This window comes from Asterias amurensis, chromosome 1, assembly GCF_032118995.1.
Source record: "Asterias amurensis chromosome 1, ASM3211899v1".
Classification (NCBI taxonomy): domain Eukaryota; kingdom Metazoa; phylum Echinodermata; class Asteroidea; order Forcipulatida; family Asteriidae; genus Asterias; species Asterias amurensis.
In genome coordinates this window covers 5,210,227-5,233,355 of record NC_092648.1, presented here as the reverse complement: position 1 = coordinate 5,233,355, position 23,129 = coordinate 5,210,227, and the positions used below count along the sequence as shown (strand labels likewise).

The 23,129-nt window shown below is 38.0% G+C and overlaps 2 protein-coding genes across 6 annotated transcripts in view; one reads left to right on the top strand and one right to left on the bottom strand.

The window, feature by feature from the left end:
* The first annotated feature begins 9 nt into the window (after nt 1-9).
* LOC139943690 (transmembrane protein 223-like) lies at nt 10-5,178 on the top strand. The gene is made up of 3 exons (XM_071940435.1): nt 10-106; nt 881-1,424; nt 1,707-5,178. The coding sequence occupies exons 2-3, from the start codon at nt 959-961 to the stop codon at nt 2,000-2,002; spliced, it is 762 nt and encodes a 253-aa protein (XP_071796536.1). The 5' UTR covers nt 10-106; nt 881-958; the 3' UTR covers nt 2,003-5,178.
* Nucleotides 2,087-23,129, bottom strand: part of LOC139943633 (forkhead box protein N3-like) — an 85,442-nt gene continuing 64,399 nt past the window's right edge. For all 5 annotated transcript variants that reach the window (XM_071940357.1, XM_071940377.1, XM_071940385.1 and 2 more), the window contains exons 6-8: nt 12,517-12,585; nt 10,697-10,862; nt 2,087-10,123 (exon numbers count right to left, since the gene is read on the bottom strand). In XM_071940357.1, the coding sequence (XP_071796458.1) occupies nt 9,655-10,123; nt 10,697-10,862; nt 12,517-12,585 (704 nt within the window). In that variant the 3' untranslated portion in view covers nt 2,087-9,654. The remainder of the gene's footprint in view (nt 10,124-10,696; nt 10,863-12,516; nt 12,586-23,129) is intronic.

The window sequence follows — 23,129 nt, the reverse complement described above, 5'->3', positions numbered from 1 at the left end:
TCACTAAACAAGGGAATTGTGGGATACTTTTAAAGATGGCCGCCTCCGTGGAACGCACGGTACGTGATCTCCCGCCGTATGAATCGTCTGCTTGGTGTTAAAAAGGGTAATATCATTTGAAGTTTTTAACAGTTGTACAGATTTAATCTTTATTTATCACCGCCTAGGGTACAATGTCTAATTTATTCATCTTTTTGGGGCATACCTAACCAATTTTCATAAAAATGGCTCCAGCTTTATTGTCCAATTTCCGGACATCGACTTGTTTAAAATTTAATATGCAAAATTTTGTTAAGTTTGAGATCAGAGAGGACGAGAACAAGATTAAGATGCTACATTCAGCAGCCACTTTAAATGAAACGTGTTATGTATTTGATCAACAACAGTATATAACTTAACTTTATTTGGTCTTACATATTTTATAAACATTTAAAATTTTAATATTTTTTAATAACAAAACATTGTTTGTTTATTTTTCAGCTAAAAAAGTAAACATGAGTTATCTATTCTAGCAATACAACATGCATGATCAGTTAATATTATCGATTCACTGTTATTGTGTTACTAACTTTTAAGGTAAATAATAGTGGATTTGGCATTCTTTTTCGGTGTGGACACTACAGTTTATAACAATTAGGAGAGAAAGATAGGCCAAATTCCTTGTTTACAAATGATTTAATATGAAATTTTAAGAAAATTATTTTAGAATAAGTAAAACAAAGGCGGACCAAAGAAATAGTGGGCTCTGCTGGGTAGACACTTAGAAATGAGAATAAATAACTGCAGACTTGTGGTTACTTAACTTAAAGGTGATCTCACGCAGAGATATGACTGCAATCATTTACATATATGTAACATTTGTATCTTTATTTTTCTAAAGGACTTGAGTGCAGGGAAATGTGAACTTTAGATTCGTCATTGTATAAAGAAAAGAAAGCATTGGACAAGTGGAGTCAACATGATCATTGGGAGAGCACAGATCCTGCTGTCTGGAAGAAACCTTAGATGTATAGGGATATCCATATCATCAAGGACTTTACAAAGCTCACATCAAACTTTCAAATTGTGCGTCAATGGTAGAATATATGCAAACAGAAGAGCGCAATGTTTTGCCACACTCACGAGGAAACCTATAAACCTAGCAAAAGAGACCGTGGACAAAAATATCCTCATCTACCGAAATGATCGTCTTCGGTTTTTCCGTATCCTCGGTATATTTGCCCTGGCGCAGGTGGGCTTCTGGTCATATATGACTTTCAACGCATACACAACAATGACTGATTCGAGGAACTTTGAGATGGTGAAGTACGGCCCAGAGGGGGCACCACCCGAGAAGAAGAATTGGGCGTCTCTGACGGGGATAAGAATGAAACTTCACTCTGGGATTTGGAGATATGTTGTCACTTCAATATGCTTTGTTGTTGGTTAGTATTATTTGAACTTTATGTTACTTTTTATCATTCTTTGTTGTACAGACTGTGTAACCCGGGACATCACAATTCAGGCCTGATACTTCATGGAGGCAATGAAGGCGATTGCCTCGGTGCCCTTAAATTGCTCCAGTAAAAATTTAAAAGTTCATGATATGGTGCCTGTTTACCAAGGAGAAAATGCATTGGTGCCATGCCCTTTCATAAAGGAAGGATACAGGCCTGTACCAACCACTAAAACAAACCTTTTTCGTCTCTCGTTTTCTTTCTTTCTAGGTGGAACCATCTTCTGTGGTGCGTGGCTTTACTGTAGAAAAAACATCCACCGGATCGTCCTACGGAAAGGGGGCACCAAGGTGACCATCTCAACCTTCGGCTTCTTCGGGCAACAATGGTCTTTTACCACACCCATCACCAATATCTCCTGCCAACATTCTCGACATGGTGTACGTACACAGTTGCCCATCAAGGTCAAAGGGCACAGATTTTTCTATGTGTTGGACAAGGAGGGCAAGATGTACAATGCTCCACTGTTTGATCAGACTGTTGGAGTGATGCGAGGATTACTATAAATCATTGAGCAGTTTAGCCATTGACAAATTTAGAATGCAACATTCAGTATACATTGTGTTAGTGATTTGTTAAAGGTACTGTCGTCGATTTCACCAAACTCTTCCTAACTTGGGATTAATCTTAGGACTTACGAAGAGTTAAGTTCCGTATCATTAGACGTTAGGACACATTGAACCCATCCTAAGTTAGGATGAGTTACTCAAGATAGGATTATTCCTAGCGTTTCGTTTTCACTTTTTGCTCAATTGGTCATCAAAGTTGCAAGAAAATAATGAAAGAAAAAAAACACCCTTGTTGAGAAAGGCTTCAGGCCGGGGCCCAATTTCATGGCTCTGCTTACCGTAAGCACAGAATCGGCGCTTACGGAAGCAGGGAATTTTGTGCTTACGGCAAGCGTATTTCACAGGTTAGCAGCAAGTTTTGGCTTCTGCGCGTGCGTACTCCACGTTACTAGGCTTACAAGGCTAGCGCAGAAATTCGGCACTTGCATGTAAGCGGGGAATCGTGATCGTAAGCGCAGAATTCGGCAATTTGTCATCCTATCATCGGCTTTCCATTGCTCGTACCCAAGTAAGTTTTCTGCTAAAAACAATTATTTTGAGTACTACCAAATGTGTCCAGTACATTTCAAAGTCCTTTCTCATTCAATCCCCCAAACCTTTCAAAATCCAATTGCATGTTTTGTTAACCGATTAAACATAAGTAAAATTGTCATTTTAGAAAAAGAGAACTTTGTTACAGGCTAAACTGGACTAGTTCAAATACTTAGGCCATTTGCTTCAGCTCTTATATTCATAACAAATCTTCATCAATACACTAAAAATAACAACACCAGGAAATTATAACAGATATTTTTTTACATAGAAATAGTCCCAAGACCCTTTTTTTATTTCATTCTCTGAGGTTCCAGTAAATTATTACAAAAAATGCTTTACCGGCACCTTGAAACAGTTTGTGTACAATATGCTGAACATTAATTAACAATAACATAATTGTTCATTTCATACACAAGTTGCTTTTGTTCGTAAAACTTTACAACATTGTGATAATAATCATTTGTTTTACAAAAGTACCAGCTTACCATTTTTATAAATGTTTAAATACAATTCTGCTAAAAGGAAGAGGGAGTTGTGGCTAATTTGTTCTCGGAAATGGTTTTTTAATCTGGAATTACGATAGTTTAATTATAACTAAAAATGTAAGAGAAATAAAAAAGTGTTTGAACATTAAAAAATAACTATAATATTATGAAATAATAACTGGTTTTGCTGTGACTTTATTCATCAATGTTTTCCAATTGAGTTTGAATGTGTGTGTAAAACATTGTTTTGGAGACTTATGAAGTGCACAGAAAACTTGTCATGGAGTTAAAATATCATTAGATGTTGCAAACTGCTTACCAACCAAAATGACCTATGGTATAATTGCAAAAAAATAGTTAATGACCTGTGATTTTAACCCTAGCTGAGTCTTTCTCAAAGACCTTCAAGAAAGACTCTACTAGGATCAAAACATGAGGCCATTAGCTTTTTTAAATTAATACATTTGACATTTTAGTATGATTTTAAGAACTGAATCCTTTTAAGCACTGTAAAAACTAAAAAGAAGACAAAACTTATTTAAAATTGTTAATTGATTGTAGTGGTGATCTGTCTCCTTGTATGTGACCCTCGCATCTGCGTTAACAGGAAAGCAAATATTAACCCCCTAAAATTGAAATTTTAAACACTTTGGCCTTTGCAACGTGGCAGTCTAAATGCAAAACCGGTAACATTTCCTTTTCAATTTGTTCACTGTGATTGATTCAATAAATAACAAGCCTCAACTTAAACCTTTTCCTCCTTTTAAAATTGTTAATCGGTACTTGGAGGTTGAACATTCTTTTCATGAAAAACATATTTCATGCAACTTTGAGGATTATCTACAGATGTCTTCAATTATTATTCATATTTTGATTACTAGAAATTGTACATATGTATCTACAACAAATGAGTTTACACCAGGGTCCTTAAATTTGTTCGGTTCCTGACCCTCACTTTGTTCTTTACAATCTACTGTTCATAAATAATGTCAATTTAATCAATCTTCCCAGAAAGAATTTTTGAGAGTTTTAAAAAAAAGTTTAATATGCACAAAAAAATAATCCTGACCGAAAAGAAATTACCCTTGCGCTTCAAATACAAATTTGTTCTTTTTGTACAGTAGTAGCATAATGTCAAAAGTACAGACTTTTTATTTATACAATTGATAACAGGTACATTTGGGTTTACAAAACTGGAACAGATTATTAAATTCAAAGCCTCATGAATCCTGCATCATTCTTTTTATGATAAAAAAATTCAAATGCTAAATACCAAATTAATTGCGCAACTCTCTGATTCCATTTGCACATATTATTACAAAATGTTCAAGTAAAATGGAAAGAAAATAAATGTGTAAAAAATACGTTAAATAGTAATTCCAATATTCAGTTGTGAACATTCCGTTTTTGTTCGATTTGTTTCTGAACATTTGGCTGTATATTACACATTTGTAAAAGTATCACTTTAATTGTTTACTAGAGAGAACAAAAATAAGCACATATTTTGTTTCCTTGATCAAAGTTTAAATTCCCAAAATAGGAGTTAAATAATAATTGCGCTGGCATTGTGTTTCTACTTGGAAATGCTTGTTTTCCAAACTATACTTTAACTTTGTTCCTAATTTGGCTTAGGTATATTGCATTTCTTTTTTTACAGAAAGAAGCTTATGTGGATTATAAATGTTTGTCTATGCTAATAAAAAATAAAAACAGAAGCAGAAATTGATGATTATGGATAAGAGGAAATTAAAAAGTGAGAAACCTTAGCAAGGTACCAGTCAGCAGACCAGCCTCATATATTCAGCACTGTTACACAAATGAACACCAACCAAGAGCAATGTGAAATGTACATGACAAAGCTCACACAAAATGTCCATCATTTCACATACAGTGTTTAGGCCATGTCCAAATCAGTGGCTACAGCTATTGCTACAGCTATGGCTACCGCTGGACATAGCTATGGCTAGTCATTGTTCAAGACCCTCCTGTTACTAATATCTTCACATGAAACATCGCAACAAGAGCGCACGCTCTCACCAGAGACCACTTATCGCAATTACTAGGTATACAAGCGTTAGGCATGAAATGAGGTGCATGCTGGTCTAGCTAGCGATCAAGTTTGATCACTGTCTAGACCAGCATGCACCTCATTCAACAGTTAGCGATTGCGCAATGGGTATTAGCGAAAAGGTCTATATGGGAGTCTGCTATAGCAGTTCTCATGGTGATAACGGTCTGTGGTTGATAGTGCCCTCTACTGGTGACTCTATCAGCAAGGGAAATTAACAACAGGAGTACAGCTTTCTAGATAACAAAACAACAAGAGCGTCTTGAATCAAGACTAGGCTGGATTAACAAGCATTGAAGCATAGGCTGCCCTTAGCCAATGGCAGCAGCCGCAGCCTTAGCTAAACCAATCAAATGCCTTGTTCGGATATTGCTGTGTCTCATTTGTTGGTTTGAGCAACCATAGAGCAAGATGGTTCAAAATCATTGCTGAGGGGGAAATTGTTAAGGTTTAAATCAAGACCCACACACCCGTTTCATACACAAAAGAATCCCATTAAATGGCCAGATAAATTATGTGCTTGTAAGGCAGTCCAGCCTTTTTAATTTAAATTATCATGTAAGGGCAACTACATGTACCATTTCAATTTCCAATGGTATTTTCAAACATTTTGAAAAATTATCTTTCCAGGAATGGCATCCAATTTCATAGAGCCGATTCGGCAGACAACTTTGCTAACAAAATGTTTGCTTAACAGAAATGAGCAAGACACCAGACAGAAATGGTGCGTGTGAAACCTTTTTTGGGGGTAATTAAACTTATTTTGGTAAGCATTGTTGTGCTTAGCATATTCTGCTTAGCTTCCTATATAATTAGGCTTGGTATTTATTGACTGTCCAAACAAAGTTGCACAAAATTATTTGTAAGCAATTCACTCCCAAAATGGAATTGTTAACTCACTGGAAAACAAACAAAGGGTTTGATAACCATTGCCAGCAATCATTTTTTGTTTCCAAACCGAATTCAAGGACCCAAGCACACAACCAATCAATTGGCCAGTATAAGTTTGTTAATGAAAATATTAGCAGGAAAAGCGGAAAAACCAGAGCACTGGAGGACTACTCTAAAGCAAGCTAACTTAAGATAAAAAGGGGCTAATTCTACAAGGCCGCACTGCACACTTATTGCACGGTAATAAAGCTGAAAGCTAACAAACAAAATATCATCCCTGAAAAATGGCACCTACTTATCGTTTCCCTAGTATCTGATTACTGTTGCAGCTTGCTCCGACTTATTCATCGGACTTTACTAGACATTTCTAGTACTTCAATGGTGTATTGAGCTTAAAAAATACAATTAACAAAGTAAAATTTAAACCGCCAACGAAAAACCTTCTTTGATTCGTTAACTGATTTGTTCCAGTGATTTTGATCATAGCTATATAAGAAATAGAAGTTAATGAAAAGAAGGCATAAACAGATATTCAGCAGAGGTAGAAAAAAAACTAAAATAACTGTACATAAAAATTAACATGTATTTTTTTTGTTTAACTTTTAAAGAACAAGTAAAGCTACGTGATTACGTGTGATTTTTTTTTCTTCTCGACTACGGTACTGTACAATAAATTACAAATGCACTGCCCCCACACTCTTTGTTCAAGCTGTCCGTTGTTTTCTTGTGCAATCTTTAACACTGAGTTTCACACCCGAATGCATAATATATATTACTTTAAAAGGAAAAACAAAAATAGTATAATATCTTGAAGACCTGTTTTTTTAAAGTCTGGGAGACATAATGAGTTGATTTGGTTGTCAATACAATTGGAGTTTCAGAGATTTGTTAAACGATGATCGATATTTTAAAATATGGTGTGTTTTTTCATAAGAAGTTTGGATCTGGAAGTGGTTTTCTTAGGAGTAATATATCTGGAAGGAGTTTTTTGAAGAAAGAAAAAAAAAAACGCTTGGGGAACAAATGAAGCCCAAAAATCAAAACAAAAATTACTTCCCTTTAATCTCTTCTCCATACCATAGAGAAAAGACCAATCTATGTCCATACTAGGCCAGAAAAATAATCCTTAAAATCGATTTCAATGGTAATCTAGTTTCTCAATAAATGCATGATTACTAAATAATTATTCATTCTTCGTTTCTTCAATAAAGTTTGGAAGCTTTGAATACCCCTATCCCTTACAATTACGCACCAGACAAACTTCTGGAAGATTGACAAGTAGCTGGCTACGCAACCACTTGAAATAAATCTGGCAGGTTTCCATGTTACTTCCTTATACAAGTTTTTTTTTACAGTCATATGTGGAAGAGCTTCATTCCGTTGTTGCAGAGTTTTTGAAATCGCTGGGCGATTTGGAGGACTCTGCAGAGTACATTAGTTAAGAAGTTATCTAAAGCTACGACGTATAAGTCTACATGTTTAAACCCTCAATCAATCTCTCTCCATGATCAATTAGCACCGTCAACTAATTACAACAACTTCAACGATTCCTCCCCCAATCAATTGATATTTAAGGAAGTTGACAAGCTTTGTTTAAAAGGGGTTGTGTCAACATGATCAGAGCTTGGCTCTATTTCATGGCTCTGCTTACCGCAAGCATAGAATCTGCCCTTGCATAAGCAGGGAAGTCTGTGCTTACATGTACATCAAGCAAATTTCACGGGTAAGCAGGGAATTTTGGCTTGCGTGCTCCACATTACTTGGCGTTCTACACTTACACAGCCAACACAGGAATTCAGCGCTTGCCCTTCAAGCGGAGAATGGTGATCGCAAGCGCAGATTTCGGCAGTAAGAAGAGCCATAAAATTGGGCCGAGACCTGTGGCTGTACTTGGAATTATGATCTCTCACTCAGTTACAGCACAAGCAAGTCCTGGTTGAGAGTTCATAGTTTGTTTATTTATTTATTTATTTCCTTTTTCCATGTAGAGCAACAGGCCTGCTTTGATTTTGGAGTCACGACCCTATTAACATATCGTCACCTTGTTTGGGTTTTGGTGTGTCGCAAATGTCACCTTGAAATGACCGTCACAGAATAGTTGATTTTCACTGTTATCCTTTGCACATAACTTTCATCGCTTTAATGTAGCCTAGAATGAGCAAGATACAAACTTTCCTTGCGACTGTCATTTCGAACAAATTTCCAGTTCGGAAACTGAAAAACTCCAACGTCAATTTCCTGAGGGAGGTTTACGCTTTTGTCTAATCCTTGCTTTTTGCTAGCATACATCTCAACCAATCCTTGACGACATCAAAAAATAAATGACTGTGCATTGTAACAAAATGACATTCAGTTAAATATAACAATTACAAATGTGTATTTTGAGTGGAGATTCTAACTGTAATGAACTATACGCGACGGCTACATATTAATAAGTGTAATGCTGGACCAGTAAGAAAATGTACAAGGGCACAAATATGGAAGCACTGGAAATCTTTTGTTACTCTAAAGTAAAAGTAATCTCTTATAAGAAAACCAACAGAAAAAAGTAACGTAGGTTACAAAGATGCTACTTTAATATTATCCTGATCCATTGGTATTCCATCACTAAAAAACTTTGATCATAAAAAACGTTGCTCTATGTCTATACAGCAACAACATAAAAACAAAAAAACTATCCCGACATTGTCACGTTTATATGAAAATTTGGTTGCATCTTTTCAAAATTTGTTTTTCTGGCAAGAAATCTTGACAATGTAACCATACATTCCTTTGACTTGTTCTTTTGATCACATTAAAAAAAAAACATGAGTTTCAAAAATGGAGATTTTCTTTTTTCCCATACAGGGATATTTTTTGTCCTCGTTCAGGTCTTCAAAAGCAATTGTGGGAAATGACAAATGGAGAAGTTGAAAACTGAGTCGATGAGGAAGGAATTCTGGAGTTAGTTCCACAGAGAAATTCCGACTTACTATTTTTTGGTTGTTCAATCTGCTTTGGAAGAGTTACGATGGCAAGTTTGGCAAGACATGGAAATTTTTTTTTTAAATCAGGTAAAATAAAAAATCAGAATGTTTTGGCTGACATTTGAATAAGTCATTCATCCCACAAAAGCTTTTGACTGAATAGGAAAAAATCTCCCGATAACTGAACACCTCTCTAAAATATAAGAACTCCTACAAACTGGTTGGATGTAAGATCCTATTGGCTAGAAGCTTGCCTTGGATTATGTCTTCTATAAGTTTCATTCTGGATTGGAAGAAAAATAACAATAGAGGGCGCCCTTCCTACTGCTTATCATTACATCCACCTCAAACAGAACCTATGACACTGGTAATAGGTAGTAGCTAAATTTGATCATCTATGTTTGAGTGTCTTCTTATTGGGAGAGTAGCTTGCAAATGAAAGTAAAACCTGGGCAGGCCTGATACTTCACTGAGGCAACGAAGGCGTCCATGCCCACTGGTCATTGCCTTGGTGCCCTAGAAATGCTCACGATAGAAAGTTACAATTTCCTCATTAGGGTGCCCTTTACCAAGGAGAAAATGCCTTGATGCCCTTGCCCTTTCAAAAAACCAAGCATACAGGCCTGCCTGGGCATCCTTACTCCATCACGTGGTGTTAGCGTCAGACTGAGGACTGATAGACCTTAAAGGTATCTTACTGGTCTTGATCCCAGCAAGGTTAAGGAGCGCGTCTGCCCCTTCCGCTAGGTCGGTGTCCATGGCGGAGCGGGGCGGCCGTTTCTTGATGGGCAACTGCAGGTGTTTTGAGTCCGCCTCTTTGACGTCATCGTCCATCCGGTCAAACCTGACGTCATGGATGTATCCGCTGTCGCCAAGACGGCGCGACTCCTCGTCCTGTTCCATGTCTGACTCGGAATCCACGTAGTCCTCGAAGTCTTCGTCGCTCATGTCGCACTCCAAGGGATCGTCGTCGTCATCGATGACGGTCTGACGGGCGCTGTCTCGTTGCGCTTTGAGGATCGCGCTTAGGCTGTAGGTGTGGTCGTCTGACATAGAGGGCGCTGGTGTGCACTTTGTCACAAGGGATGCCTTGTTGAATGGTGTTGAGGCCATCCTAAACAATAACGAAGAATTTCAAACAATTAAAACTGGTTCCTAATAGAATTAAAAATGGTATTACTTGAGACCAAGTGTCCCAATGTGTAATTTTGCTCACTTGAAAGACGAGTGAGAATTTAACTATGGGCAATTACTTTTTAAAATCTGATTAAATGCTGATTTCACTATCAGTGTGGCCGCTTAGTTACTAGATCACAATTTCTTGATTTGTGCAATTCATAATCATAGATGTTAAACCAGAGTTTGTATGAGAGAGATCTGCTGTTGCTAGCTTGGTGTTTATATCCCCCTGTGGGAGTTTGCCGATATAAACAAGCAGGTTGAAACTACAAATAAAATGTAAAAATGCGGGTACAACCATGTGTAAATCTCTTAGGGTGAGTCTTGGCTCTGAATAGAGCCGATGTGATCTTGAAGTTTCGAACAGTATAATTTGCTTGTCTTCAGGAGAAAGCTGAAGAACCATCACTCCCACACATTATTTGTTTATAGCTTCTTCCTATTTATCCACACAATGCAAAGTTTCAAACAATACTTAAATAAACAAGGTTGAAGTGGAAACACTAACCTGGGTCTTGGCAGACTCTGATCATTGAGGGCGGTCTCCGCTAGATCAGACAGTGTCGGCCTGATATGAGTAGGTTGGCGGGGTTTAGCCTGGAGAGGGGCGATACCACCGTTGGGTACACAGCCATTAAGAGGGCCTGGAGGGGAGAAGGACTTCAAACGAGCATCTGCAGGAGAGATAGGAACAGAAAACCATTAGTGAATTGGCGATGAGAAATGATGATTGTGAAAATCTATGTGGTTCTGGGTCCCCCTTATTCTGAAACAAGAACCTCCAAGATTTTACAGTTTAGGGCCCATTTTCACAGAGCTGCTTAACAGAAAATATTGCTTAACAAAGGTTCGAATCCCACCCGAGTAATATGCCTGTGATTCTTTTTTACAGAGCTCAGGAAAATATTGATTGGACAGTGCTAACACGCATCGGTTTATGGGTAAAACAAAAGTATGTGTCCAGTATCGCTCGGCTTGGCCTGCACGTTCTCGTCTTAGAGAGACCGGCTTTGACGGGACTTTCTTTGGCTCAATGCTGCAGGTCTGGTGGTGGTTTTCCTCCTGGTTTCTGATTTCTTCCCATTGTTGTTTTTAAATGGTGTTATTGTTTGCTTAGCATTCACTGGATATTTACATGTATTGTTGTGTTAACATTGTCTCTATTGTGCCTTAAACATCTGTTAAGATTGATTGGTGCATTACAAAAATACCTACTATTATTATTATTATTATTATTATTATATTTTAAATAACTAACAAGTTTTTGCTAGGAAGATATGAGCAGGATACCAGTCACAAATTGTACATGTGATATGGTAGTTCGGCTAGTAACCTTATTATGGTAAGCATTGTGCAAAGCTACCTGTTGTGCTTATAAGCAGCTCTTTTGAAACTGGGCCCATGTTTACAGACTTTGCCTTAAATTTCTAAGGAATGCACTCTAGAAGCTGCATGTTCACCATCACGTCAACAGAGGGCGCTATTCAACAGACCACAACACTGCAGAGTGCAGCATTGCAAGAAGCATTGCCTAATAAGGCCAACAAACAGGGACAGCCACAGAAATTTGCAATAAATAACCCAACCAAGGAGGGATGGGGGTGGCGGTTAGGTAGAGCATGTAGAGGTAGAGAGAGACTTGGGGATGACTGATGGGGCCAAATTTGGAATAAGATACTCGCCGAGGAGAAATTGCCTGGCAAAAGGAAGCGAACACAACACAAATTTTTAGGAATGTCAGAAAGGGTGAATAAAAGTGACGTGTTGTACACAAATTGGAAGTTCAGAGGGAGAAAAGTCGAGGGAGAATCTTTAAAATGATGGTTAGAAGAAGATTTTGTGTAGATGATTGATCAACAGGGAAGCTAAGGACAAACAACTTTTATTTAAAGTCCTTTTGATGGTTCACAATTGCCTCTCAGTCTTTGTGTGATCTTCTCACTCTGTACCAACTGGACAGGGCGGGACTCAGATCTTCAACATACTTCTTCTTACAATTCCTTCAAGTTCAAGGAATAGGGTTTTCTCAATAGCTGGCCCAAAACATTCAAAAACTATTCCCATCAGCATAAGAAACTCCCTGTCTCTCACTATTTTCAGGAATTGTCTGAAACACTTCTTGATCACTACACCTTAGTTATTTTTCTATTCTTGTTCGACAGTTTCATCTTTTATAAATACGTATTACTATTATTATGACGTAACATACCCCTCCTCCTTCTATGCCCTGGCTCTAAGTTGTCCCCCTCCCGCAACAATCTTTAAGACTTGAAAAATAAATCTCTTTTGATAACAAAACGATAAGAAGACGATAAAAATGACACTCACGTTCTTCCACTCTTTGTTCCGGCGGAGTGCGGAACATCATCATGGTGGCCGCTGCATCCACCTCTCGTTCTGCACACAAATACAAAAAACAAGAAGTTAAAGTATAAATCAAATTGTCACAACGACAATAACAAAGTAACGACGGTTAGCCATTTCTATGTCACGGGATTGAGAACTTCCGCTCGTCGATTCCAAGCACGGAGGTGAAGAAGCCATGATGATGTTTGCTTCGGCACCTTTATTAATAAAAAAAAAAAAGATCCTAGCGAGACTAGAACGCAAACAAATTAATCACGGCCAGGTGTAAGGTCCCTACGGACATTGATTCTCTGGGGAGAAACATCCCTCTCAAATTTGTTGTCTTCTTCTTTGTTTCCAAATCATGTAAATATCTGACGCTGGTGCAAATAGTTACAGATCTCACGCAGGAAGGATGTGCGAAAAACCAATAACAGAGAGGTGTAGGGAGTATTGAGGGAAACGAGAAAAGGCAGGAAATATTTCTAGAAGCCAGGAGTGGTTTATAGGGTTTGATATAATGCTTGATGATGATAGATGAGGTATGTGAGTAGTGTAGGAGAATAGTGAACAGGGTGTAATCAGCATCCTAGACTCTCTAGATGGGGTACTCCTTCCCCTCAATAGCTACTCTCTCTCTCTCTCTCTCTCTCTCTCTCTCTCTCGTCATCTATCTTCCAAGATGGTATTAAGATTGTAACGGCGGCGGCAAGCTGACACCGTTTTCATTAAAGGCACTTTTTTACTGGACACTATTGGTAATTACTCAAAATAATTATTAGCATAAGAAACCTACTTGGTAATGAGCAATTGAGAGCTGTTGATAGTATAAAACATTGTGAGAAACGGCTTCCTTCTAAATGTAGTTTTTGAGAAAGAGGTAAATTCTCTCTCAGATAATAAAAGACTGCAGGCCTGAAGCCTTTTATCAAAATCTGAAAAAGCACACAAATTTTTTCTTTCATTATTCTTTTGCAACTTCAGTGAACCATTGAGTCAAAAATGTTCCCAGATTTGTTATCTTATGCATAGGATGTTTGGATACACCAAGTGAGAATACTGGTCTTTGACAATTAACAGTGCCTGTAAATAAAGAACATTTTGTTGCACTCCAAAAAAAAACCCAGATACACAACAAACACATTTACCATTGCCATTGGGGTTTTCCATTTGCAGTGCTTTAAAATATAAAGGAAACAAAGTTGCACAGTCGTTTCGACACTTACCAGACTTGCAGTCCATGGCACACTTTTGAAGTATCATTCCCATACTTCTTAAGATTGTTTATGAATTATTTGTAATCATAATTTTTGTTTTCATTTTGGTCGGTTTAATAAAGCAAGATTTGAGTGCTTAGTTTAGGGTTCACTTATAAAGTACAACAAAGACAGAGAGCAAGAGAGGTAGTGTAGGGATAAAAGCAATTTTAAGCTGCAACAAAACAGTCAATTTTCCTAATACAAGTGGTCCTTATTTTATCGTCCGAGTCGATGTAAATTATTAAAACATAAGCTGTGTCATGTATACATACGGTCTCCATTAGAGGTACACAATACAGAAACAAGATTAAAGAGTTTTACATAGATGCCTAATAGTAAAATGCAACCGGCTTTAGGCCAATAGTCCACACTATTCCATTTTGTTCTCATGAACAAGCTCTCATCAAATTAAATTTCTCATTATTTGTTCCAGTCGGAAAGCTCTCCCATTTGTAGGACCAAAATTAATTGAGAAACGTCTACAGCGGGAATATGAGGTTCTTCCTTTTTAATCTCATCAAGAAACATAGAGTTAATCAAGCCATAGGCATCAAACACATGTATAAACTGTCAACTGAACCCAATTTCACAGAGCTGCTTAACAAAAAGTAGACCAACAAAATCTTGCTTACTAGAATATGGTTACCAGCCAAATTACCATGTCATGTGTACTATCTTTAACCTGTATCCTATTTAGATTTGCTAAGCAGAAAATTGTTAAGCAATATTTTTAGCTCAAGCAGAGGAAGAATAATCTGTACTTGGGATACACAACCTGAGACACTTTTCTGCAAGAAACATATCTCAGATTGAAAATTGTTCGAATCTTTTTCTCCAAAGTCACATTCCTTAAAAGAGAATCAGTTCTCAATAAATGTTATCCATTATCAACAGCTGCAGTCCTTACCAAGTAGGATTTTATGATCATTAATTTTTGGAGTAACTACCAAAGGTATAATACCGTCACTTTAAAGACTGATCTGGGCCCAATTTCATAGCACTGCTTAGCGGCCGATTTCACGCTTACTGCGGGATTTCCGTTTCATAGCACTGCTAACCGTAAGCACACGAAAAGGCATGCTAACCTTCCGGTGCTTACCGCACGAAAATAAATGACGTCACAATGCAAATCCACGGTAAACACGCAATATGGCCGCCCAATTATTCTGCTAACCTGTGAAATACGCTAAGGCTTAAGCAAACTTTTATGCTACAGTAAGCACGCAAATTTGCTTACCGTTAAGCAGCGCTATGAAATTGGGCCCTGACAACAACAGTATTCTGCATAATATAGGATGCATGACAAAAAATCATCACAGCATGACGGTCTGATGATGTACAATTTGATAGCGATATATGTGATATTGACAATATACATACACAAACAATTTTAAGTCTTGCTATTTAATTTACTATAGTACTATAGAATACATTATAGTATGGGTATGAGTTACTCTTACACCTACTATTTCTAAGCAGCACTTTTGTCCACCTATGAATGATGCATTAATTTACTTCAGGAAATCAACACTCGATTTTATCTCACATCGAGGTTTGCCCTACAAAAAAAAAAAAAAAAAAAAAACTCTCTCTCTCTATAACACGAGGGACTTCCGCTTTGTTTGGAACCCACAATTTTGTTTTCTGTACAAGCGAGGGCGAATAACTCCCGGCCATTTCACATAAGCAGCTGACACAACAGTGCAGCGCAGTGTCAGTAACACGGTTAACGCTAACGGAGGCTAACCGGCTACTTTTGGTGCACCGTAATCCAATTGGGATTAAATCATGTGAAATCCCTGGGAAGAATTGCTCCTTCTTTTGGGCTGGCTCGACTGGAACTATCTTTGCTTCTTCACTCCATCAATTATTATTTTTTTAAACAAGGACAGTCGGCCTTTCCATGGCATAACAGCCTAGCACACAAATTTTGGTTTACTTATACAAGATCACTTCTGGGTAAATTGAGGAAATTTTTTCCATTTCAAAGTTTCAAATGCATTATGTATTGATATGCATCATGTCCAATCTCGGCCTCTTTTTACACTTTCATCTTGTTTTTATTGCAAAAAACAGCTTCTGTACATTCTATGCCCTACTTACTTTTCTCAAAATCTCATTTTTTTGAGTAGGGCCATTTTGCCATGAAAAGGCTGTGATAGTGTACTGTGTGCTCATCAGTGGAAAACCAAACAAGAAATATATAAATAAATAAAGCTAAATTATGGAGCCCCTCTTTTTTTGATTAATGTTTTCGCCAGCTTCCAGTTACTATCTATCCAGCCATGACACCCATCTGTCACGACTTTGGCCCCTAAAGCTGCAAGAATCGCATTCGCGATAATCCCCCCCTACGTTGCCATGCCAACTAATTTGTTTCTGGCTGGGCGCCCAGCTGAGGTATGAGCTCGCTGAGTTAAACTGTGAAGCTAATCAAGCTGTGGACGGGAGTGCACATGGTACTGTTTACAATTACAGGCCCCAGATGTGTGTAAGGCCCTGTCTGCTGGAGAAGGGGACGCGTCTCCGTCCATCGTCATCAGCAAAAGAAGAAGAATCCCTCGGCCCCACATTGATGGGATATGTATTATTCATGCTCCAACGCCGTTACAATCACACCTTTGCCAATATTACCCCTTCCACAAAAGATGGCAACCGTCCCATCCGGCGGGGCGGCGAGAGTCTAATGGTATAAATAATTTGTGGGGTGTCATCAGCGGCGTTGCTGGATCCCCAAGTATGAGCAGATCTATTGCAGCATCCACGTAATTGGCATTGCAATCGCTCCGATAAAAAATACAAAAGCCAGTATACTTTAATATCTCGCCGCAAGTCATCCCTTTCTTAAAGCTATATAATAAATTATTGTGTTCATACTTTCATATTTTTACAGCTTAATATTCTCTTGGCAAACCCATCACTTTGTTTCTTGAATCTTAAGTTAGACCTATAAACCACCAGGGAAACTGAATGGGTAGCAACAATTCAGGTCTGTTTGCTTCGTTTTGAAAGGGCAAGGGCACCGAGGCATTTCTTCTTAGTAAAAAGCACCCTATGAGGAAGTTGTGAATTTCTATTTCTAAGAGCATTTCAAGGGCACCAAGGCAATGACCAGGGGGCATGGAGGCAATCAACTTCGTTAAGTGTCAGGCCTGAACAATTTTCTTAACCAGAGGAGGTAATAAGAACAGTCTCTTATCAAAACAAAACAAACCTTCAAAAGTAACTAGAAACAGATTCTTAATCGGTAAAATGTGCAAAGGACACCTATTAACCTAACCTTGTGAATGTATGTTGCATCAATGACCTACTAACCGTTGATTTCACCAAACTCGTCCGAACTTAGGATTAATCTTATGAGGACTTAGGACGTGTAACTTTCCGTATCACATACGTTAGGACACATTGAACCCATCCGAGTAACTCGTCCTAACTCAAGATAAGATTAATCCTAGCGTTTTGTGAAATCAGCTGCTGGGCAAGTAATAAAGAAGTCTTACTTCAAAACAAAACAAACCTTCAAAACCAACTGGACTCAGATTCCTAATTGGCAATGTGTGCAATAGTCGCCACTCATTAACACTCACTATACATGTGTATACAGTTCCAACAGGGGCTTTGGTCTCCATTTGGGCTTCAAAACCAACATATTGTAGTATTTATCTCATTATTATAATGGAAACAGTTTTGGTTAAGTAGCTGGAGGCAAAACAATCCATACCAAGCAACAATCTTGAAACCCATGACCTCCCTTTCTAACAGGTCCCTGGTGAAACGGGAATAAAGAGCCCATACATACAGCACTGCATGCCATTCCTACAATATATCCCAATGACCTTACCACAAACACTCCAAATTCAAAAACTAGCTATTAAATTATTATCAAACTTGTTGACCTTCCTTTTCATTTTCAAAAGGCTGATTCAGTGAGATTACCAATTAGTGTCAAAATAGTATTATTTACTAAAAGTTTTTGTAGTGTAGAAAGTCGATTCAAAAGAGTATTACAATGTCAGAAAGCTGGTTGTTATTCACAGTTTTGGAATCCAAGCCTTGACTATTGTTGATCTAGTCACAACTCGCAATAAAATAAAAATTACTTACAGGGGTAGTCAATATAATTTGTGCAAAAAAAAACTAATTTATCACTTTTGTAACCCATTCTTTGGTTTGTGAAAATGGCGATATATAACGTACTCTTTCAAAGCTTGTGACATACAACACATTTTAAATTTTATGGTATACATCTTTTTAATCACTCTTCAAGTTCAGAGCGATAAAACTTTTGGTTGAGAAACATTTCACTTTTATGGAATGTGGTTCTGGAAAGTGGTATAAATTTGTATGCCTCAAAATTTTTATTTGAAGAAGCATTACTGTCAGTAACGCTTCTCAGATTGTCCAAAAACAAAAATTTCCCTTTAAAGACAGTAGACACTGATGGTATTTACTCAAAATAATTATTGGCATAAAACCTTTCTTGGTGACGAGTAATGGGGAGAGGTTGATAGTATAAAACATTGTGAGAAACGGCTCCCTCTGAAGTGCCATAGTTTTCAAAGAAAGAAGTAATTTTCCACGAATTTGATTTCAAGACCTCAGATTTAGAACTTGGGGTCTCGAAATCAACCATCTAAACGCACACAACTTCGTGTGACAAGGGTGTTTTCTTCTTTTATTATTATCTCGCAACTTCGATGACCGATTGAGCTCAAATTTTCACAGGTTTGTTATTTTATGCATATGTTGAGATACACCAACTGTGAAGGCTAGTCTTTGACAATTACCAATAGTGTCCAGTGTCTTTAAGGGTTCTTGTACTATCAGCATTACGCAATGTGAAAATAATGATCAACAGGCAAATCATAGAAACTTCCTCTTTGGGTTAACCATAGGCTAACCATGGAGAAAGGAAGGTCTATGGGCCAACTAAAAAGGATGACTAAAACGGTTGCCTACTATAGCTACAATAATCATGAGTGTACATTAGGTATGGTAACCTTGACCAAAAAAACATCCTGCCAAAACACAACAGTAGAAACCTAACAACAGCCACCTGCAAAGATTAAACATTGTTATGCCCACCAAAAACATCAGGTTTGAGAGACCAAGGCCTGTGACCTTGTCTTGGGCCATCGGGGTTAAATCTTGGCTCATGACCTGTACTTTGGATTATTCAGCTGAGGTTGAACAACATCATGCTTGTTTGCACAGTGGGGAAAGAACCCTGATCTCAATTACTGTAACTGACCTGCAAGGCCAAAGTAATGTTTACAACTGTTATGAATTTAATGTTGAGGACATGACACTCCAGTTGAGTCATTTCTTTTTTTTCTTTTTTTTTTTTTTTTCTTTTTTTTTAAAGATTGGTGGAGAAAGTAGATTTCAAATTCACCATTTCTGTATTCAATGTGGGTTTTCTGGTAAACTACAAATTATTTTGGAGGGGAATTTGATGGCAAAGTATACTCAACTCAAGTCTTAAAAACTTCTAACTTGAAACTATATAACTTCAACCCAAAACTCACTGACGTCACTTTGAAACTTGAAAAAGTCAACTCGACACTAGAAGAATATAATCTCTCTACATACACAAAGCAAAGTACATTTGTTTGTACCATTTGTAGTGAACCATCATGTTTATCTTCTTTCATTTTGTCAATACATTACACAATGCAAAATATGAGAAATTATGTCAAATTATAAGTTTTGCTGACGAGTGCTTGTAAGTATATTTCCCCGCAATCCATCTATTTTGAAATCTAAGCAACTTTGAGAATAAGGAAAACAGCTCAAAATGTTCACAGTGAATCTTGGACTTTGATAGGCATAACAATGTTTGATCCACCTTCCACATGGCTGTCTGCTTTGAAAATGTTGATTTTAGCAGTTTTTATTATCGATGGCAAGGCACAGGCGGCTTCTGGAGGTAAACCTCCGTCAAATCTGCTGAGAGCGATTTTCTTGAGAAAAACGCCTACATCTTTCTCTCTGGGGACTTGTTCAAAGTCAGGCACCGCCAGCCTGGGAAGCCTAATTTCTTCACTGGGTAAATCCACTTCCCAAGTGTGTCTATACACGCAAGATTTCACTTGGAAGAGATCAAGGAAATAGGTAAAAACATGTTAAAGATGGATGCCTCTGTTTATGGTCATTAATTCTTGTTGGTCCATGAGAAAACACTCCCACAGGAAAAGTGTTTTCAAAATAAACACAAGGATTGGATTGAATTAGGCAGGGATTTATTTTGATAAATAACTTTTCAGTTCAGTAATCCGGAGAGGATTTTATCTTTGGACAGAATGTCATTTCATTTAACCTCTTCGAGTCAGAATTCAGAAGAAAAAGTTCTGTACCCACCTGCTGAACTATTTATCAATATCATTATAAATTTCAAATTCTTCGTTATCAAAATATAGTTACAATCTAATGGGGAAATATTACAAAGTTATCGCAAAGATAGAGCAAAGAAAAAGTATTGAAAAAGTATGGGCGGTATTGCAGAGGGACTTTCAAAGCAGCAAACTTAATCACTTTACTAGCCAAAAACCGAACCTGCATTTGATTCAAACCGGGGTTCTAGAGGTGGAAGGCGAGGAAAAGGAAACCACTACGCCAACCTGAAGAAAATGTCATCAAAGACAAGGAAGGAAGTTTCGGTTTTACAAATTTAGATGTGTGTGTGTGTTGGGGGGGGGGGGGGGGGTGGAACCCCAGGGAATAATTCCGGGGAAAACCCACCCAGTCAGTAAGGGACTGAAAACCCAATCCACATAGTGCCCCCTGCCCCTGCATTTGATTCAAACTTGGGTTCCTGAGGTGGAAGGTGAGGTAAGATGCCACTATTGACCAAATTCACCTAACATCATCATCAGAATAACTTGCATGCATGGCGCATTGATGGACATGGTCAGTGTCTGAAGTGTGCATTATTCAGTGAAGTGCGCATTTTAGGCGACGCAGCGTTTACACGTAAACCTAATTGCCAACCAAAATGGTGAGCGTGGCACAGTCGCCGCGTATGACTTGTGTGCAAGGGGTCAATATACGCCAACCTGACCAATTTTCAACTGGAAGTGAAATATCCACTAAAGAAAACATGGGACTGATTGACTGAATCAGTATCATTGAGGCACTAGGAGAAACCGTGGACGCAAAGAAACCAATGGTCTTGCGCTTCTTGGGGTTTGTAGTGGGTGTCATAACACATGAACCAAGAAATCAACTAGGGCCAGGGGTACCACAAAAATGGGATCCCCTTTCACACAGTACCCAATCCTTGATGGTGATTTATAAGTTGGAGAGAACAAGGGTACATCAGAGACCCAAGAATTAATGGCAGCCCATTAGCCCTGAAAAGTGTTGTCCCAGGACAGTCCATTAACCTTGCCTGATCCTAAAAATATGGTGGGTCTAAGCATGGAGCAATAAACTAGTTTAAGTAGCGGGCTGAGGTAACTCTTAAAGGAAAGGTATTCACTCTTAAAATTAATGGCAGTCAATTTTTTGGTTAGAAGCCAACAACAGCAGCTTTCGATAGTAGAACCATTTTGAGAACCATTTTATTTCGAAGTAATGTGGATATGGAAAATTGTTTCACTTTTTGTACCCTAAGATTTGAATCTGGGAAGCATTTCTGTCAGTAACGCTTCTCAAATTGTGTATTCCTGTTGGGGCTTATTCTTTCTGCGCTGACATGTTCGCTCCGGAATAAGACACCACAAACGCACTATACCCTCAAACAAGTGAAAATGTTCTTCGGCGGTGAAGTGATGACAAAAAATAAGGAAGGTCTAATGTGTTTTCTGCACCTTCCCATGCTAGCCTAATTTGATTGCGGCAATCAAATTAAGTAATAAAGAATTTGGTATTTCTGCACAGTAATTAACTTGTTTTCCGACGACTGTAGGGGTGATTGTTGGTGTATTGTCCTTTCACATTGAAACAAATCATTTTGTTGATACTGCACTTTGACTTTAAGCTTCCTCTTCGGAGACTCAACTACATTCCTTTCTGAAATAAAATAAAACCCACCCAAAACGAAAAACCCTTCCAGCAAGGTACAACAAATAACCTGATTTTACTCAATCCAGGTTTTGACTTACACCCACAACCCCTTGGATCTTAGATGCAATGGTCTACTTGGATATCTGATATATACAACTAAGATTCAATCGTCTTGAATAGATTTATTAGGAGTGTCCATTAAAACTTCAGTAAAGACTATCATTTTACCAAATCCAAAACATGGGAGATTCCATCCATTGTGAACAAAAATTACAGTGGAATTCAGAGTGGGTTTAGACAATCCCTATTTTCAAGGTAGCAGGATCAAATATTATTTTATCAATGTTCAAAGATCTCATTGTCTTTTATGTATCAATTACTCAACTGTATCAATATCTGTATCAATATCAGTTTCTGCACCTGCAGTACTTCTCCTCGAACCAAAACTTTTCTGAAAACACAATCAGCCCTGTGAGCTTCATTTTTGAAAGGGCAAGGGCACCAAGGCATTTTTTTTGTTTGGTTAAGGGCACCCTATGAGGATATATTGTAAATTTCTACTGGAGCATTTTAAGGGCACCGAGGCAATGACCAGGGGCATGGAGGCAATCGTCTTCGTTGCCTCCATGAAGTATATATAAGCCCTGCCGCTTTGAGTTCAGAAATGATTTACAATTTTAGAAAAGTTAATTTCTCTTTCAAAGATGATTCAGGACGAACGTCAAACGCCGGTGAAATGTAAAAAAATCACGAACTCCAAATATAACCCTTCAGATTATGCCATTCCCAATGGAAGTATAAGGAAATTCCAAAAGAAGCAATAAACAATCCAATGTTATGACTGGGGAGGGAACAAAAATGATTAACGGCCTTTGGGCCATCCAGAAATAAAATGTCTTCGAAAAATTAACAACTTCTGCTGCACTTGGCCGGGATCACCACGTTTGCTTTCAAAACAATATGAGGATATGCTTGTTGATCTATCGCAATTGTCTTGTCAAACCAAATCATGTGGAGTGGGGTTCTTTTTTTTTATATATACTTTGGAGACTCGGTGTCCTTACACGGAATTTCTGTGTTTAAACAATTCTCAAACTTGTCACTCATCGATTTTTAAAGTGGATGCCTATAAAGCAAGGAGGGGCAACGACCTCCGAAGGAGGGGGGGGGGGGTGTTGACTCGGCAAACCATCTCAGGTTTTTGTCCGAATAACTTGCGAACCAATCCAGTGACCCATCCGAAAGGGGCTAATAGAAATCTTCTGCCGTGGATCACGTGAGAATTGACGGAAGTTATTTTGTTGAGTGAGTGGGTAGCCTACATGTATC

Coding starts and splice junctions, on each gene's coding strand:
- LOC139943690 (XM_071940435.1), top strand. CDS start 959: ATGATCATTGGGAGAGCACAGATCCTGCTGTCTGGAAGAAACCTTAGA. Junction 1,425..1,706: donor TTCAATATGCTTTGTTGTTG/GTTAGTATTATT, acceptor CTTTCTTTCTAG/GTGGAACCATCTTCTGTGGT.